We start from the raw sequence: 15784 nt of genomic DNA on the forward strand, positions 1-15784 counted from the left end.
CGGGGCCAGTCGCCGCTGGTGCGCTGCTGGCTTCTATGGTTGGCTGCCAGGTTCCGGAGCATTTAGTCCCTAAAGTTCCACGGCAGCGAAGGATTGTGTCTCCCTCCTCTGTTAATCAGTGTCACCACCGGTGTGCATTTCCACGCTATTGCGCGTACGAAGACTCACTTGCTCCGTATCTCTTTCCCTTTATTTATTTAATATTGTAACCCCTTTTGGTGGAGCATTTATTTCCATATAGGGTAGCATTTACCTTCAGTGAAATAAAAAGAACAAAGACAGGGATGGGTGGTGTGGTCGGCAAGATACCTGTTCTGCTTCGTGGTGGTAAGACTGTGGATGGACTTAACTTCCATGGCATGGTACCCATTGATACGGAAGAGCTTACCGAATTGTTGACTGTGTTAAACTGTCGAGGATACGATACGAAGGTGGAAGTCCATCCTTTACCTGCTGGCTTTCCCCATACGGGTGAGGTATTCAGCACATATGAACTTGTACTGAGGGGTATAGTGCTTGAACGTGGTGATTTGGAGTTCATAGGAAATTATGCATCACTTAACAAACTGCATTTTATCGAATGTTCGGGCTCATGCGACCTGGGTATGTTGTCGGGGCATTCGTTTCTTTCAGAGTTGCGCGTGGACGTTGATGGTGAAGTGAGCCATTATAAAGCGCTGCGGGAGCTCCCTTCGTTGAGAACCCTTTGGCTGCGCAACAGTAACATGACACTCACTGATTTCTTTCATGTGGGGGAAGTAGATACATTGGAAAGCCTTACCCTTCGAGGAGCGTTGAACTTCAAGTGTCTGGAGGCTGTAGCGAGGTTGCCGCGGTTGAGGGCGCTGGATTTGAGTGAGACATTGGTCAATGATAAATGCCTCCACGCTATAAGCGCCTGCAAAACCCTGCAGCAACTTGGCCTCAGCTCCTGCAAGCGGCTGCGAGATGTTAGCCCCCTTACTCAGATTGCCAGTTTGGAGGAGTTGAACCTTAGTCACTGTGAAAATCTTAAGGAAGTGGGTGCCCTTTACAGACTTAGCCACTTATTTAGGTTAGACCTTAGGGGTGTGCACCTCACTTATCGTGTTGTTTACAGTCTAAGCAAGTGCACGGGACTGACTGAGCTTTACGTTTCATCCTGCGAAGGGTTATCGGGCGTGGCTTGGCTTTCCAACCTTGAATCGCTAGGGGATTTGGATGTTCAGTGGCGTAAAAACTTGAAGCATACTGGGGACGTTCTTGCCTGCTTGCCGTTGCTACGAGTGCTGGATTTGAGCGGCACATCGATTAGCAACGAATCCCTTTGGAATATTAGTGAAAGTAAGCTTCTGAGAAGGCTTGACCTCTCGTTCTGTGGCGGTGTGAAAGATATAAGCCCGATATCAGATATTGTAACACTAGAAGAGTTGAATCTTAAGGGTTGCACGAGTATTACCGAAGGAGTGGATAAACTTGGAAATTTAGTGAATCTTCATATACTGAATATGAGTAACACCCCTCTTCAATCCGGTTTTCTCTACAATATCAGCAGCATCGAAAGTCTCGTGGAACTTGATCTTTCTTCATGCTGGGGTGTAGCATCATTGGATTCTTCAGTGCAGACAGCGGTGCGTATGCGGAAGGGTTCCTATCCATTAGCGCGTCACATCGAAGGCATAAATGCGCTTGGAAGGCTCCCGAAACTTCGATTGCTAAACATGAGTAGCACTCCCGTAACAGATGAGTGCCTTCATGGATTGCAAATGTGCAAGAGTTTGGTGTGGCTCAATCTTTCTTTATGTGCCAACCTCACGGATGTAAGTCCCCTTTCAAGTGTCAAAACACTGGAGGAAGTAGACCTCGGTTGTTGTGGAAACTTGAAGTGGGGTGCAGGTTCCCTCCGCCGACTGCCACAGTTACGCATCCTGGATTTAAAAAATACAGTCATTACTGATCACTGCCTTGGTGATGTCACTTACGGAGGGGGCGTGGTTAGTCGAATGTTGGGACGGTGTGGGATGGCTGACCTGAGTTTTTCTCGTTGGTCCATCCGTCGTGGTGGCAATTTGGTGAGGTTGGACCTCTCGTCGTGCTGGGGGCTCACTGATATTGCCCATCTGACAAGCATAACCACACTGGAGGAGTTGAGATTTACGGGATGCAGAAACTTAAAGGATGGTGTGGATGCCCTCGGCCAATTACCAGTTCTTCACCTGCTGGACTTGAGTGGCACTTCCATAACCGATGACTCTCTCCAAGGATTAAGTACGTGTAGAAGCCTCGTCACGCTTAATATTTCGTCGTGCGCTAACCTAACAGATGTAAGTCCTCTTTCACGGATTTCATCACTTGAGGAACTAAACCTTCAGAAAAGCAAACATATCAGGAGAGGCATCGATGAATTAGTGAGCCTTCCGCGTTTGTACCTTGTATATTTGTGTAGAGCAGACTTTAGCCGCGGAGTCGCAGAAGAGTTAGAAAAACGCGGTATTGTAGTTAAACAAATGTAAACACTTGTACGAATTTAGTGAGTGCTTTCTTAGGGCTGACTCGGGGTTCTGCAGTTCATATCGGCGCTCTGCGTCCCTGTTCCCGTGTTACTCTTGGTACAAGCTGCATCTCCCCTTTCTCCACTTCCCCAGCATTAGTTGCTAAATTTATATTCACTTATTATGTCAAAAGATCATTGGAGTGTTGTGCAGTTGACTTTGTAAACGCCCCTTTTTACAAAAGCATAGGTATGAGCTGGGCGTATCTCTGCGGTGCCAGTGGACGTGTATATGTTGATGGAGCAGTCGGCTGGTGTCAAACTTCTTTTTTTCTGGCGTTTTCACTTTGGTGCCGTTCTTCCTGGTGGGGCGGTTACCATCCCTCATGATGTACTCGTGTTCCTTCTTTCCCCTTCTTTTTCTTTTTCCTCACTTGGCGTCTGCCAAATAAAATCCAGGCAATATCCGAGATGCTTGTTGAATTTTCAACCTTACAACTGTGGCTTATATGCTGCAGACGGTTAGGGTGCGCCCAAACTTGCCTGGAAATACTAAGACACTATACTTTGTTTTTTTTCTTTATCTATGCGAGTGGGCCTTCCTAAAAAATACGGTACCGTTTCGGCAGGCCCCGTGTGGTGAAGGGCTCCACATTTTGTGTGAGAACTGTCGATATCCCTCTTATCACCTGCTTTGATGTCTTACACATCTTGTTCTTTGCTTAGTTTTCCTTTTGTTTTATTAGGATCAAACTGTGAATCCAGCAGCTAGCCCACTGTACTGGGGGATTCACCGTGTTTGTTTGCTTGTGCGTGTGGATCCGTGCTTGTGTTGGGTGCTGTTGCTTTCCGTAAAGTAATCCTGAAACACCAAGGACTGATTTCGTAGGAACCATAAAAGCAATTTTGCTTCTTTGGAGGTGGGTATCACCATTTTAGTAGTTGCTTAGACACCTGTGATTTCTTTTTTGGGACATATGCGCGTTGCTATACGGTGACTGTTGAGGTTTGGCTGCCACTGCCTTAAAAAGCAAGAGGCTTTGAGCGGCATCATTCGCTGTGCCATCTTGTAGTGGAAGACTGGAATTTGAGTTTACTAACAACTAATGTGAGCTGCAAAAGCCGCATAGTTTGTGGGCACGCAAGAGTCTGTACGGTCGATCTTTACTCACCTGAAGTGTTTTTGTTTTGTTTTGTCGGTGTTTTTTTCCACTCGATGTGCGGACGTTAAATCCTTCGAAGGGTTGTGTTTTCACACATGTGGTTGAGGTGAATTGTTTAAATTCTGGGATGTTGTGCGTGCAACACTACCATCCATATCAGTGGATGGGAATTAACGGGGAGATACCAGGGTTCCTATGCATCATGTGAGCAATTGCTTTCCCTGCTTGCCTTCGGGTAATGACTTCACAACGTACCTTGTGTCGTGTTTGGGAAAATATTCTAACATCTCTGAAGGGCGTCTGATGCGCGGGATGAGGGATAACACCATTCATTTTTGGCTTAATGGAATAGTGATGGTACATTTATCCGCCATGTTCACACCATGAGAGAGGAAGCTACATCCCAACGAAATCATTCCACCCCCTACGATGGTCGATCATATATGCCAAAATGTTCTGTGGATCTTTAAATAATGAGTGAAACGTTTACTAAACTTCTGAAACCTTGTGCAGGCGAAATATTGAGTAGATCCAACGGAAATAAGATATAGCTTACACACCTCATCGCTAAACGCCACAAAAGTTTCTGTGTGTGTGTGTGGTAAAGGAAACAAACACAGAAAAAAGGTATAGACGAGGAGAACCGTCTGTATTCTTGTATTTGAACAGTACAAAGTTCTGCGGCGGACACAACAGGTGTTCTGACGTTTTATGGCTGACAGAAGCACAACATGCTCAAGCAAGAAAGGATTCACCCCTGAAATAGAGGGTGTGGAGCTATGAACATCACAGAAGTAACAAGGCGAGGAAATTGTGCGCTAACATCGCAAGAGAACAAGGGCTCTTTGTTACACACGAAGGGACAGTACTCTGTAGTGTATACGGATGCAAATGCCCACAGAGCAACCAAGTGGGCGGTGCGCATCAATTAAAACCGGACAGCAACAATCCAGCATCAGTACAAAGGCGGGCGCAACTTCAGTGCTCGTGCAAACAACTTAATACTGAAATGCGCGTTCTGCGGCATCTGTTCGGGGATGAAAAAAGGCCCTGCAATAAGTCAAGGGTTATAACCGTTGCAGTGAAGCGCTATCTGCAGGCATTCACGTCGTCAAAAGACAGTATGAACTTAATAAAAATAATGGAACACAAAATGTCAAAACAAGAACTAATCCAACTGTCCCAACGGATGGAAGAAATGCAGCAGCGGATTCTGTAAAGTGAACGTATTGCAATTTCGTGGATGTACGAGGAGAGGCGTTGACTTTGAAAGCAAAAGCTCGACACTATCAAAAATCAACCGAAGGGAAACACCGCAAGTACAGAGCCATGATGGTAAGTGACAGAGGAAAGTGAAATACTACCAACTGATGCAACAGTTACTGTTGATGAAGGGGGAGCCCAATGCCCTCAGTACAAGCATTAACACGCATTGGTGAGTGGCGTGATCAACCACCTCAAGAAAAATGTAGAACACGTACCTCGTTACCAAATATCAGAGTCCAACAAAATCGTCACGGAGCTTCGGTATTGAAGTATTGAGTCTGCGCTTGTTAAGCCCTCATTGCTATAGAAAAAACAAAATAACACCTTAACTTTTACTTGCAGTTGAGGAGCTGCCAACATAAGCCGGTGCTTTCTTCATGCGAAGGAAACATAACGCCTCAAGGGCTGAGAGTGTATCAAGTGTTGACATGCCTCCACCTTCGCCCAACGGAAAAGGGCGTAGGAGTTTCGAACTGAATTCCACTAAACTCGTCACCGCGACGAGAGACTGACAACTTCCAAAAAACTGGCGGTGTGGTTTCCAAAGTTGGTACGATTGGAACGGGTTCTAGCCTTTACGCCTTTGCTGCCAACAAGTTTGTACGGGCTGTGCGGTGCGATGTATTGATTACGCACATCCCACAACCCAGCAGGTGCGAGATCGATGAGTAGTCCTAAGTTTTTCTTAACTTCCAAATATCCAGAATGGGAAAAGAACCCTCCCAGCGGAAATGTTTCTAAGCGTGCTCTGTTTATAATTTTTACACGAACGAAGCGAGAAAATGGCGACTTATCTTCGTAACTACTTTTTAAGAAAGGAGTTTAATTACATAAAGTGGAACAAAAATGTGGAAGAAATCAGTGGAATTAATTGTGGGCGTGACTTTAGTAATGACATATGTGTCTAGCGCGGAGCAGGTTATACTTAATACGAAGGAGTTCCAAACGTTGTGCGGATTTGTTAGGTTGACAGAACAAATAAATGAGCTACTGGAGCGAATGAAGGGAAAGCCTGGAGTAGATGTGTTACCTCTACAAAAAAAAGTCAAAGACATATTGTTTGGAACGCGAATTGGAGATGTGGGAAAAATGAATTGGGGATATTATAGAGAACTGGATTGTGGCCAAGATAGTGGAAACCATCAAACTAAAGGGGGAGAAGCTCTCATGAAAGATCTTGTTTGCTTGTGCGAAGGAACGGACCAGCAATCGCCACCCGGGGGACTTTGTTATGAGGGAAACACCAAAAAAAATAGCCGCGGCGGATGGAATAATGCAGGAGCCCACAGAAACACATGGACCAGTTTGAAAAGTGAATGTACAAGGGAACATGGAGAAGGTCTGTTAGCCGAGAGTGAATTTCAAGAGATGAAAAAGCAACTCAAAGAGCGGCTAAAGGAGCGTAAAGATATTCGTACAAGCGCACGTGAAGGCACGTTTTATACTTATGGGGGTAACACAAGCAATGGATTGCAGACGTGCAGTGGGGCAAAATCAGACAACGACGGCATTTGTGTAATGTATCCAAAGGAATCTGATGGGGACAACACGAGTGGTATTGAATGGCTTAATGAGCTTGAAGGTCTGGTGAAAGAAGTTGAGAAAATGAACAAGGATGAAAGTGCAGGTGGAAACACAAAACCAAGTACGGACGGGCAACCAAGCATGGAAAAAAAGCCAAAGTCAAATACAAAGCCAAGCACAGGGGAGAACTCACCAGCTAAGGGGTTAGAAGGATCACAAAAAGATGGAAACCCAAATGCGCAAACAACTACCAGTACTGAGAAAGATGCCACTACGGCAAGACCACCAGAAGAACAAAAGAGTTCGTCCAAAATTATTTTACAATTTCTATGGATATTTTTATTTTGGTTGTTTGTATAAATTGGCTCACAATCCACCATCACGTTTTTTTTTGGAAAATTCATGTCGGTAGAGGAAGTAAAAAGTAGCTACCGTTGCAGGGACCAGGAGACAGGGTGGAGGGAATGGAGGAATAATTTTTCTTTTTTACGCCCATTTAAAAAGTTTCTCAAACTGGATAATTTCAATGCTCAATAAAGAAAATAATCCGTTCACACTTATTAGTAACAACAAAATTTGGGAAGAGTAAAAGCAACAGGGAGTGAAACGTAAACAAATAGGGAATAAGCTTTATGACTTTTGAGGTTAAGCGAATACAGATTTTAATATCGTTGTTGTGGAATTATGGAATCTGGAAAGACAAAATATATTAAAAGAACCGCGTTACATGTACACAGGAAGTGAATCTTACGAGGCTTGCAATTGGGCCCATTCAAACATAAGAAACAGAAACAGTGTGACCTCTCTTTGGAAGCTTAGTTGCAGCATTTAAGAATGGAGAGCAAATAGATAGTTATGTATACAGGAAACCACTGAAACTACGGTCAAGCCCAAGCGTGTTGGTGTGGCGATGAAACCGCCTGCAAGTGGTGAAGGAAGCGCGAACAAAAGGATTCACGAACTTCGATCAAGTCTCAATTTAAAAAAAAATTGAAAGAACTAGATGTGTGTTTTTTCATTTAATTGGTAGGAGAGTGAAGCCACCAAAAGACATATTATCTAAGTTGATTTTTATTTGTGTAACCCTGGAGTTCGAGGTATATGGAAAGTTGGGAATCGCGCGAGGAAGCTGAGGAGCATTCAAGGGAACTATGGGTAGAAGAGAGACTTGAATACACTGACGTGCGTAAATAATGCCTAACGAAAATGAGGTGAGCGTGTACTGAAAGCTATGGAAGGGGTACTCGTGGCGTTTGAGAGGCTTCTTCATGGCATGGAATAACTGGAATGACATGTGATAAATTAATTTACATGTGTTTACTCCGATACCAAAATAAAATTATAATTGATTACCATATAGCATGAATAGACAAATGCATGTACATTGGTCTACTTTTTGTTTATTTTTAGTGTTTTGTACCATTTGTTTGGCTCAACCCCCGGAGGAAGGAAATGCTCGGGCTTACAACAATCTTATTTTCGACACTAATAGTGATTGCATCAAGCGGTGAATCGAAAGCTTCAGTGGGCACTTCGGTCGCCGAGCAGAGATGCGATGGATACTGGGACTCCTCCAGTGGGGGCGGACGGTGCCGGCCTTGGAGTACGGGAGCAGTCGATCCAAAGACTGTAAGCACGCGGCAGACTCCAGTTTCCCCAGTTCTTAAAAGCCAGAAACCAGATGTGACCGGTGACGATGCCCAAGTACACAAAATGCAGGAGGGTGCTGCATCGAGTCCAATCGTAGAGAGTGGAGCTAGTCAATCGGCTCCTGGTACTGAGGAAACCTCTAACAAAGTGACCGTGCAACTAAGTGGTGTTGCAATTGGTGGCAGGAGTGACAAGATTGAACAGCCATCTCTCAGCTCCCGAATCTCCGAGCCGGCGGCAAACGCGGCGACTGACTACAGCGAACAGAAAGTGGGTCAAGAAGGGCAGAGATTAGGAACTGCAGAGGGACTAGAAGGCGCGAAATACAACGGCAGAGATGGTGGGAAAGAGGGGAAAAAGGTTTCAGAGGAGCAAACACCAGGGCCTGATAGCCGGCACGCCTTGCAGATGTCGATGCGGGGCGCAGCTTCGCCGCGAGGGCATAGCCATATGGCGGGAGTCACGACAGATGATTTGGATGCGCAGGACCCAGCACAAAACAGTGCCCATGAGAGGAGAAGCGCGGCGCAAAAAAGATGTGCAGTAGTGGTCGCCGCAGCGTTCAGCTTCATATGCCTTTGAAACCCGTTGCTACAAGTCCGTGCATAAGTGTGCAAATGCCCAGTAAGGCGGGCGATGCGTGACACAGGGGCTGGACGGAGAGTCAGTAACTAAATCACAGCTTCGTTTACGAGAGAAACACGTGTGAAGCGTGATAACGACATAATTTTTGAAAGGACAGTGTGACAACAGGCGTGAATAACCCTAATGTAATCATGAGTAACGTGCAAGAGTGGAGTGAATGTCCTGAAAGGGAGGGAACCAAGTTAAAGTTCGTAATCTCATACAGCGAAAATGACACAATCGCAAGGGAATAAGCAGTAGACGGGTTCGATTAAACTAATCGGGTAAAACTCAGGTTCAATACTATTGGGAAGTTTGTGGTTGATGAACTTTTCAAAAGTGTAATGGACGTTGCTGCATATCAAAAGTTAACCTTATTGCGAGGATGCTGATGGCAGTCGTGAGGGCAAGCTGGATGAAATCGTAAATTTTAATTGTGGGGAATTTAGAGACCACCTTGTTAATCATATTTGATCCCCTCATCGCACCTTTTGCTGCTGGACAACCGCCTTCAGTACTTGCTGAAATGATGTCCAATATCACTTCACTTTACTTTCGTTTCAACGAAGTCCACAGGAGTTTCACTTCGCTGCTGTTCGACACGGGTAGCATTGATAATGTGAAAAGCACTAATTCTACCATCTGACAGATACTTTCAGATATTTTCCCTCGTTCCATAATAAAAATAACTTTACGCGTGCGTGCTCTCATCCTTTTCAACTGATAATTTCTTTATCTGGAGTGTCCCTATCTTGGTTATCTTAATTGTGAGTGGTAGTGACTGTGGTTGTCGCTCCACCATTTGTGTTGTAGGGTAGTGGGGTGTGTTAATTCTTTCTGCATGTGAAGTGAGGAAGAAATGTTTGGTTTTATGCCCACAAGAGTAGTTTTGTTGCCATTTATTTTTTGGTTATGCAAAGAACCTGTGTGCAGTGAAGATAAATGAGAATTCATTGAAAGGATGAGCGGTTACGTATGTAACATCCGTTTTTTTCTACCAGCGTATCTCTAAGGATGGTGACTGGTGGGTGTGGCAAATGATCTAAATGGAGGTAAAAACAGGGAGGGTCACTCGTTATTTTGGAACTGTTCTATTTTTTGGTGTGTTGGTGGCTAACATAATATCCCATCATGTTACCATATAATCAGGGTCTTCAGTAATGAGCATAATTGTTTGAGACGGTGTTTTGAGAATGCAACTTTTATCTTTTCTAGTGTATGGCTTAAGAAAATGGATGGCAAGCGGTTGTGCATGTTCACAAAGAGAGGAGCAAAGGCTGTTGTCAATACCTGTATGAAAGGAGGAGGATGTGCTAAATGAAGCTCAGTAGCAAAGTTGTGTGCATTGGATAAGGGTAAGACATACATGCAAATTAAGCGCGTAATCTATTAGAGAGTAAAGGCATAAAGTAACAACTGAAAGTAATGGGGTCAGAGGAGGGTATGGAAAAACATAGCATGAATGTGCAAGTACTCATTATGGTAGTGGAAGTGTTCATCTGAAGAGTAGATGAGCTCATTGAGAAACTCAAGAAAGCGGTAGCACAACTAAGTTGGGAAAGTGTAATTACCTGGCATGGAGAGTAAGGAAGTGAATATGTTGGATGAAGAAATTAGGAGAAATGGTGTAACGAAAAGGAGAATACCGCAGTTGTGAGGAAGTCTAACGTTGATATCCAGCTTCAGGCAAGGGAACTCATGTAACTGCGTGTTTCCGACGTGTGTTACGTTGTGTTGGGTGCTGCTGTAATTGGTTTGTGTCAGGCACTTTCAAGATCCGATATTTGCTTGTATATGTCTGTTGAGTGTGTCTGCCAATATCAGTAATGACTGTAATGATAAGTTTGTGATTCTCTCTTTTTGACTAATTGATGTATGAACAGGATCACGATGAGGTATGAAATAGTGTTTACTGTTGGGCTGTTTGCGACTGTTTTATCTCCTTCCTTTCAGGGCGATATGGTTGGGTACAAGTGGGCCACAGAATCTATAAACTGGAGTGCGATTACCAGGCTCGTCGGCGTCAACGACAAGTACCACAACGCTGGTGAGTTCGAGACACTGTGCAGGATTTACAGAATTACGCAGGCTGAAGCTCCACAACCTTCCTTTGAGAATCGCGAAAAGGAAGGAGAGATTATGAATAAGTTGGAGGAAATGGTCAAACAGACGGCGGGCGCTGGTGTTAATAACAGTTCAAGCAAGTCAGGTAGCAGCACAACAGCATATCAGGAGATAAGGAAACTACTTGAAAAAGCGAAAAAACTGAAGGAAGAAATTGAGGCGAATAGGACAAAAGCCTTATACGCAAGTCGTTCTGCTGAAGATAATATGCTGAGAGCTGTGTATGGCGACGCTGTGGATGTTGCAAGAAATGAGAATAAAACTCTAGAGCAAGCCATGAGGGGAAACAAATCACTGCTGTTCAATAATGTCGAAAATGCGGGCACGAGCTGCGGTTCTTATGGAGACAAGCTAGTTGGAAAGACACTAATTAATGACTTTTTCTGCCTATGTGTGGGAGAGGCTAAGAAAGTACAAATCAAGAAAAGTGTAGCAAAAGATGAATATGACCCAACCTATGACGGTGTTTATAATGGGTTTAATTGTCCCTGCAAGGATGAGATGAGGAGACCGAGAAGTGGTAGTTGGACCATGATGGCTGAATTTTGTGTAAGTGGGGAGGATAATTGTAACCCTGAAAACATAAAATACAACTATACTGAGGCATGGGATGTGATCAGCAAAGCTTGTGTATACAAGAATATTGCATCGAATGTGAAAACCTTAAAGAGTGCACTAGCTCACTTTGATTCACTAGTAAATTTGGAACAGGATAAATATCAGGTGAGGGGTATTCTTGGGTATGCAAATGCTGAAGAAAACACTGATCACATATGTACGGGTCATACTGCTGGATTCACATGTGTTAGTTACAATCACACACTTGAAAATGGTGGGATTCCATGGTACAATCGTCTTACTAACGCTACTGAGCAACTGCAAGAAATGGATAAATATGCCAAGGAGGCTGACAGTCATCTTCATGAGTTGGAAGAATACCAACATGAGGCAGAGGAAATATTTCTTGAGGTGAAGCTAGGAGGTGATGCGGAGCTATGGAAAAGTAGCCAAGGTAAGGGTGATGGTGAGGGTGATAATACAGTGGTAGATAATGATGGACTTACTCATTTGAATATTGCAACTGGGGGTTTTACATTATTAGTTTTATCTCTTATTTGTACGCTTTAGTTTGCTTCTACGTTACCTATTATATTATGTTTTCTTTTGTTTTTTTCGCTTCTTTGTTGCTGCGTCTATGTGGTATAATATGCTTATGTATGTATGTTCATATGTGTGTTAATTTCTCATGAGATGTGAATGTTTTAAATTATCCCATATAAACTTGTTTTGTTTCTAGATAAGTAATGAAGGTGGTATCACTTTTTCTTGCAGCGTGTCTGGTAATATTGGGTGCTGCCAGTAAGGCAGTGACGGAGCAGCCTTCCGGTAAGGCCATGACACTCAAGGGAGCTGAAACATTATGCAATCTCAGTCATGCCTTGAGGGTTGTGGGTGCTAAGACTCAGGACAAACAAAAGAATGCGACAGAAATGGTGGATAAGTTTCGGGAGTGGAGACATCAGCATGGTGTAAAGGGGAGGACATGGAAGGCAATAGTGCAGGGTTTGGAGAAGATAGGTGTTGTTAATGAAAGTTACATGGAAGGTATAAAGAAAACATATGCGAAAATGGAAAAGATAATGAACAATACAGACAAGGCTCTGCAGGTAATGGATACTAGTTTTTTAAACATTGTAAGAGTTTCCTATCATGTTGTGAATGCATCACTGTCAATAGGACAAGTATTGAGGGATCTGGTAGTATTGTTTGAGCAAACAAAGGGAAGTGAAAATAGTTGGTGCTGTTTGGTAAAAACTGCCTCTTCAGGAAATGGATGTGGAAGTGATGGTAAACGCGAGTTGGCTAGCGCTCCAGAAGAGTGTAATATGTCTGTTACAAAGGATATGTCAGATGATGGTGTGTTGACTACGCTAAATAATTATAAAACCGATCAACCGGTTGAATTAACGGACAATAACAGCGCTAAGTGCTGGATCATGGGTACGGAAGAGGTTGCAAATGGAGGAGCTGGATCTTTTATAGTGGGAACTACTGGAGGTTTCGTTACCTATAGCCAAGGTTCTGCCGTTATCATGAAATCTAGTGACATGGTGCTCAAACTCATCAGCAATTACACTTCAATCAGAGACGGGTATGAAAGTATTACACAACAGTACCGTGATGTAGAGCCAACTCTTACTTCCTTTGCCGAACTTGAAAATAAACTAAAAAAATTGTTAACTCAGAGTCCGATGGTGCGTAGGTATTTCAAGGAGAATGGAAGGAAACGCAAGGGAACTGTCGGTGACGATGATGTTATAGATGAAGAAGGATTCACAATGAGGAAGCAACATACCCTAATGGGTTTAATGGCTTTTGCAGCAGTTTTGGTTATGTGATTCAATGTTATATTTTATATGCTACGGTTCTGTTATTGGTATTGTGCGTTTGTGATACCCACTGCTTTTTTGTGTAATGGAGGACATGTGTTTTTCCTCTTTTATATCTTTCGCCACATGTGATTGTAGGTAATGAAAGTTACGATAGCGGAATTGGTTGTTTTGTTATTTTCTGTAATTTGTATTGATGGGAAGGAGGAGAATGGGTGCACGTTGATAACAGATTATCACGGTGACGCACCTTTAAGTGAGTCCGTATGTTATCTCAGTTGTCTTTCAGATGCATTAAATAAATTATACGCTGATGGAGAGAACAAACTGTTTGTGAATGAGGAAGTGTATGCAAATGCATTTCGTATATTGGATGATATGGAAGGAAGAACAGGTGAAAGTGTTAGATATTTGAGTATTATTAGCGGTGTAATGGAAGGGAAACATGATAAATTGAAAAAGCTTATATCGTATGGAAATGCAATGGGGGACCTTGTAGCTAAGGCAGGTGGATTATTTGCTGAGGTTAATGAAAGTGTGAGGGCAGTGAGGAAAGAAATACCTGGTGCCCTTATAAAAGTGAATAAATATTATACGGCTATTGCTGTGATCACAAGGACTGTGTGGGATGATGTTGAGGCATTGGAGCGTGACAGTGATCCGAACTGCCATGGCGAAAAAATTAAAAATGTTGGTGAGTTCCAAGTTACGTGTGGCGAACATTTCTGCCCACTAAAAGAAGGTGTTAACGAAAGTACTCTTCAGAAATATAAGGATGGATGCCTTGAAATAAATGTTCAAGATAAGTCTGGCCAAATAAGTGAATGCCTTAACTTACCAAGGAATAGTTTGTACAAAAATGGCGCAGTAAAGTATTCAAGTGACGGAACGAATTGGTATGGAAACGGTAATACTTATTTTCAACTCAAACTCCACGTTCATAGTATGCTTTCCCCTCTCACAATTCCCCTTGGTGCTGGCCAACCACCTTCTGCACCCCTAGACATGATGGCTAGTATTACTTCCCTGTACTCTCGCTTCAACGAGATACACAAAAACTTTACTTCATTGCTACTTAACACCAATTTTACTGGAATTGTGAATAGTAGTAATTCCGATTTTTAACAAATGCATGTACGTACATTTCTTTACCTGTTAGCCAACGCGTTTGCATGCATGTCTGTGTTTCTGTGTGCCCGTGCTCGCTTCCCTCATAAGTTTATCTTGCCTTTCCGTTGCTGCATTTTTATGGGAAAAACTGCACAGTTGCGCGCTGGCAACGTAATAATATCTTGAACACGGATATTCATGTTTTCGACTACATGAGCAGTAAACATCTTGTCTGTTGCTCACATTCCGGAGGTTGCCTGACTTTGTAGAAATGCCAAGCGGCCGCGGTATGTGCCTGTGGTCTCTGACAACGCCGATCACCTTGTTGTGGCGGCAGTGCCTGATACTCCGGCAGAGAGGAAAACAATATTTAGATTATCACCTGTGATATCGAGATGAAGTTGGTGGTCAATACGTGGTGACCAAAGCAGCCACGGCCAGAACCACTAGGGGTTCTTGAAGAAGCTATATTCTTTGTGTGCGTGTTCCTGCAGTTGTAAGCGCGCGAGCACGTTTTGTGTTAATTGAATCCTCTCGCTCTGAAGTGGGGGTGCCGGACAGATCCCAGTCTCCACTCATCACGTAAGCCAGCGGAGCAACGGGAGTTTCCACCACGGAGAATGACCTTCACTTTCGAAAGTGTTTCACAAAGATGTGATAGCCTTTGAGCGCACCCAAGGGACGCGCCTGAAGGTTGTGAACGTCACACTGTTCACCCTCTACGGTCGCAAGCACACAAGGTTTTGGCCCGTTTCAAAATGAAAGGCTTCGAGGTGTCCGCACCCCTTAGGAGCATGATGGTTGTCGTCAAATGTCCAAAACAAATGAAGCCTTAGAAGGTGTAACCGCTACACTGCTGCGTACAAACGGCAAGGAGCTCGTCCTATCCTCTGCAGCATATTTTCCTGAAGGCTTCAACGCGATTACGGGAAGGCTGAAGCAACTGAGCGAGAATTTAGAGCCGCTGGTTATCAGTAAACGTTAACACCTACCATGATGTTTGAGAGTTCCATGTTTCAAAGGATCTGTGTGGTGGAATTCGATAGTTAACTAGCGTCTGTAACGGAGCTTCAGAGTTTCCCATAATGAAGCTCCAGCCCAGTAGAGATTAATTGGAGGCTGATTTCCTTCCGCAGGCATTACCTGAAATAGGGATGGCGAGGTAAATTAGCAGATGGCGGAGAATAGCTTCATTTACGATCACAGTTGTGTGGCTCTCGATGCTGAAGCAGTGAATGGCATGCAGGGAATATGTACGCCGCATACTCTTTGGGTCAGTGTATTTGTGGAAGAGTGAAAGCTGGCTGATTATATGTAATGAAAAGCAGGTGTCCTTTAGAAGGACAGAAAGGTGGTGAAGGGAGTGGATGAACTCAATGGAGCTATGCAGCTCTTTTTCTGGTCTCGTCGAGAACGATCCGTGGCGGCACGGGCACCGCACCACCAAACTGGGCGCCGAACCG

At 43.8% G+C, this 15784-nt stretch overlaps 10 protein-coding genes and 1 pseudogene across 10 annotated transcripts, besides 15 other annotated features; all 11 read left to right on the forward strand.

The window, feature by feature from the left end:
- Positions 1-67: 67 nt before the first annotated feature.
- Positions 68-73: a repeat region (inverted telomeric repeat hexamer CCCTAA).
- A 211-nt stretch (positions 74-284) lies between these two features.
- TB927.1.5030 (leucine-rich repeat protein (LRRP), putative) lies at positions 285-2492 on the forward strand (the record flags this gene model as incomplete). The annotated part of the gene is made up of 1 exon (XM_001219193.1): positions 285-2492. The coding sequence occupies one exon, from the start codon at positions 285-287 to the stop codon at positions 2490-2492; it is 2208 nt and encodes a 735-aa protein (XP_001219194.1).
- Positions 2493-2521: 29 nt separating this feature from the next.
- Positions 2522-2527: a repeat region (telomeric repeat hexamer TTAGGG).
- Positions 2763-2847: a sequence feature (Signal peptide predicted for Tb927.1.5040 by SignalP 2.0 HMM (Signal peptide probabilty 0.701, signal anchor probability 0.040) with cleavage site probability 0.365 between residues 29 and 30).
- Positions 2763-2996, forward strand: TB927.1.5040 (hypothetical protein, unlikely; the record flags this gene model as incomplete). Its single annotated transcript, XM_001219194.1, has 1 exon — positions 2763-2996. The coding sequence occupies one exon, from the start codon at positions 2763-2765 to the stop codon at positions 2994-2996; it is 234 nt and encodes a 77-aa protein (XP_001219195.1).
- Positions 2799-2867: a sequence feature (1 probable transmembrane helix predicted for Tb927.1.5040 by TMHMM2.0 at aa 13-35).
- On the forward strand, positions 4643-4852 carry TB927.1.5050 (hypothetical protein, unlikely; the record flags this gene model as incomplete). The annotated part of the gene is made up of 1 exon (XM_001219195.1): positions 4643-4852. The coding sequence occupies one exon, from the start codon at positions 4643-4645 to the stop codon at positions 4850-4852; it is 210 nt and encodes a 69-aa protein (XP_001219196.1).
- Positions 4853-5745: 893 nt separating this feature from the next.
- Positions 5746-5806: a sequence feature (Signal peptide predicted for Tb927.1.5060 by SignalP 2.0 HMM (Signal peptide probabilty 0.938, signal anchor probability 0.042) with cleavage site probability 0.466 between residues 21 and 22).
- On the forward strand, positions 5746-6783 carry TB927.1.5060 (variant surface glycoprotein (VSG)-related, putative; the record flags this gene model as incomplete). The annotated part of the gene is made up of 1 exon (XM_001219196.1): positions 5746-6783. The coding sequence occupies one exon, from the start codon at positions 5746-5748 to the stop codon at positions 6781-6783; it is 1038 nt and encodes a 345-aa protein (XP_001219197.1).
- Positions 6724-6729: a sequence feature (GPI-Anchor Signal predicted for Tb927.1.5060 by DGPI v2.04 with cleavage site probability 2.4940002 near 327).
- Positions 6784-6825: 42 nt separating the features above from the next.
- TB927.1.5070 (hypothetical protein, unlikely) lies at positions 6826-6960 on the forward strand (the record flags this gene model as incomplete). Its single annotated transcript, XM_024642691.1, has 1 exon — positions 6826-6960. The coding sequence occupies one exon, from the start codon at positions 6826-6828 to the stop codon at positions 6958-6960; it is 135 nt and encodes a 44-aa protein (XP_024498415.1).
- A 915-nt stretch (positions 6961-7875) lies between these two features.
- Positions 7876-7942: a sequence feature (Signal peptide predicted for Tb927.1.5080 by SignalP 2.0 HMM (Signal peptide probabilty 0.993, signal anchor probability 0.001) with cleavage site probability 0.241 between residues 23 and 24).
- TB927.1.5080 (expression site-associated gene (ESAG) protein; expression site-associated gene 9 (ESAG9)) lies at positions 7876-8655 on the forward strand (the record flags this gene model as incomplete). The annotated part of the gene is made up of 1 exon (XM_001219198.1): positions 7876-8655. The coding sequence occupies one exon, from the start codon at positions 7876-7878 to the stop codon at positions 8653-8655; it is 780 nt and encodes a 259-aa protein (XP_001219199.1).
- Positions 8593-8598: a sequence feature (GPI-Anchor Signal predicted for Tb927.1.5080 by DGPI v2.04 with cleavage site probability 2.3220003 near 240).
- A 181-nt stretch (positions 8656-8836) lies between the features above and the next one.
- Positions 8837-8842: a repeat region (inverted telomeric repeat hexamer CCCTAA).
- Positions 8843-9163: 321 nt separating this feature from the next.
- Positions 9164-9343, forward strand: TB927.1.5090 (annotated as a pseudogene).
- Positions 9164-9343: a sequence feature.
- Positions 9344-10572: 1229 nt separating this feature from the next.
- TB927.1.5100 (expression site-associated gene 2 (ESAG2) protein, putative) lies at positions 10573-11949 on the forward strand (the record flags this gene model as incomplete). Its single annotated transcript, XM_001219199.1, has 1 exon — positions 10573-11949. The coding sequence occupies one exon, from the start codon at positions 10573-10575 to the stop codon at positions 11947-11949; it is 1377 nt and encodes a 458-aa protein (XP_001219200.1).
- Positions 11875-11880: a sequence feature (GPI-Anchor Signal predicted for Tb927.1.5100 by DGPI v2.04 with cleavage site probability 0.15599999 near 435).
- A 176-nt stretch (positions 11950-12125) lies between the features above and the next one.
- Positions 12126-12186: a sequence feature (Signal peptide predicted for Tb927.1.5110 by SignalP 2.0 HMM (Signal peptide probabilty 1.000, signal anchor probability 0.000) with cleavage site probability 0.272 between residues 21 and 22).
- Positions 12126-13220, forward strand: TB927.1.5110 (expression site-associated gene 11 (ESAG11) protein, putative; the record flags this gene model as incomplete). The annotated part of the gene is made up of 1 exon (XM_001219200.1): positions 12126-13220. The coding sequence occupies one exon, from the start codon at positions 12126-12128 to the stop codon at positions 13218-13220; it is 1095 nt and encodes a 364-aa protein (XP_001219201.1).
- Positions 13221-13352: 132 nt separating this feature from the next.
- Positions 13353-13410: a sequence feature (Signal peptide predicted for Tb927.1.5120 by SignalP 2.0 HMM (Signal peptide probabilty 0.914, signal anchor probability 0.004) with cleavage site probability 0.617 between residues 20 and 21).
- Positions 13353-14336, forward strand: TB927.1.5120 (expression site-associated gene (ESAG) protein; expression site-associated gene 1 (ESAG1); the record flags this gene model as incomplete). The annotated part of the gene is made up of 1 exon (XM_001219201.1): positions 13353-14336. The coding sequence occupies one exon, from the start codon at positions 13353-13355 to the stop codon at positions 14334-14336; it is 984 nt and encodes a 327-aa protein (XP_001219202.1).
- A 3-nt stretch (positions 14337-14339) lies between these two features.
- Positions 14340-14412: a sequence feature (Signal peptide predicted for Tb927.1.5130 by SignalP 2.0 HMM (Signal peptide probabilty 0.993, signal anchor probability 0.002) with cleavage site probability 0.824 between residues 25 and 26).
- On the forward strand, positions 14340-14507 carry TB927.1.5130 (hypothetical protein, unlikely; the record flags this gene model as incomplete). The annotated part of the gene is made up of 1 exon (XM_001219202.1): positions 14340-14507. The coding sequence occupies one exon, from the start codon at positions 14340-14342 to the stop codon at positions 14505-14507; it is 168 nt and encodes a 55-aa protein (XP_001219203.1).
- Positions 14352-14420: a sequence feature (1 probable transmembrane helix predicted for Tb927.1.5130 by TMHMM2.0 at aa 5-27).
- Positions 14508-15784: the final 1277 nt, after the last annotated feature.

Source organism: Trypanosoma brucei, chromosome 1, assembly GCF_000002445.2.
Source record: "Trypanosoma brucei brucei TREU927 chromosome 1, complete sequence".
Classification (NCBI taxonomy): domain Eukaryota; phylum Euglenozoa; class Kinetoplastea; order Trypanosomatida; family Trypanosomatidae; genus Trypanosoma; species Trypanosoma brucei.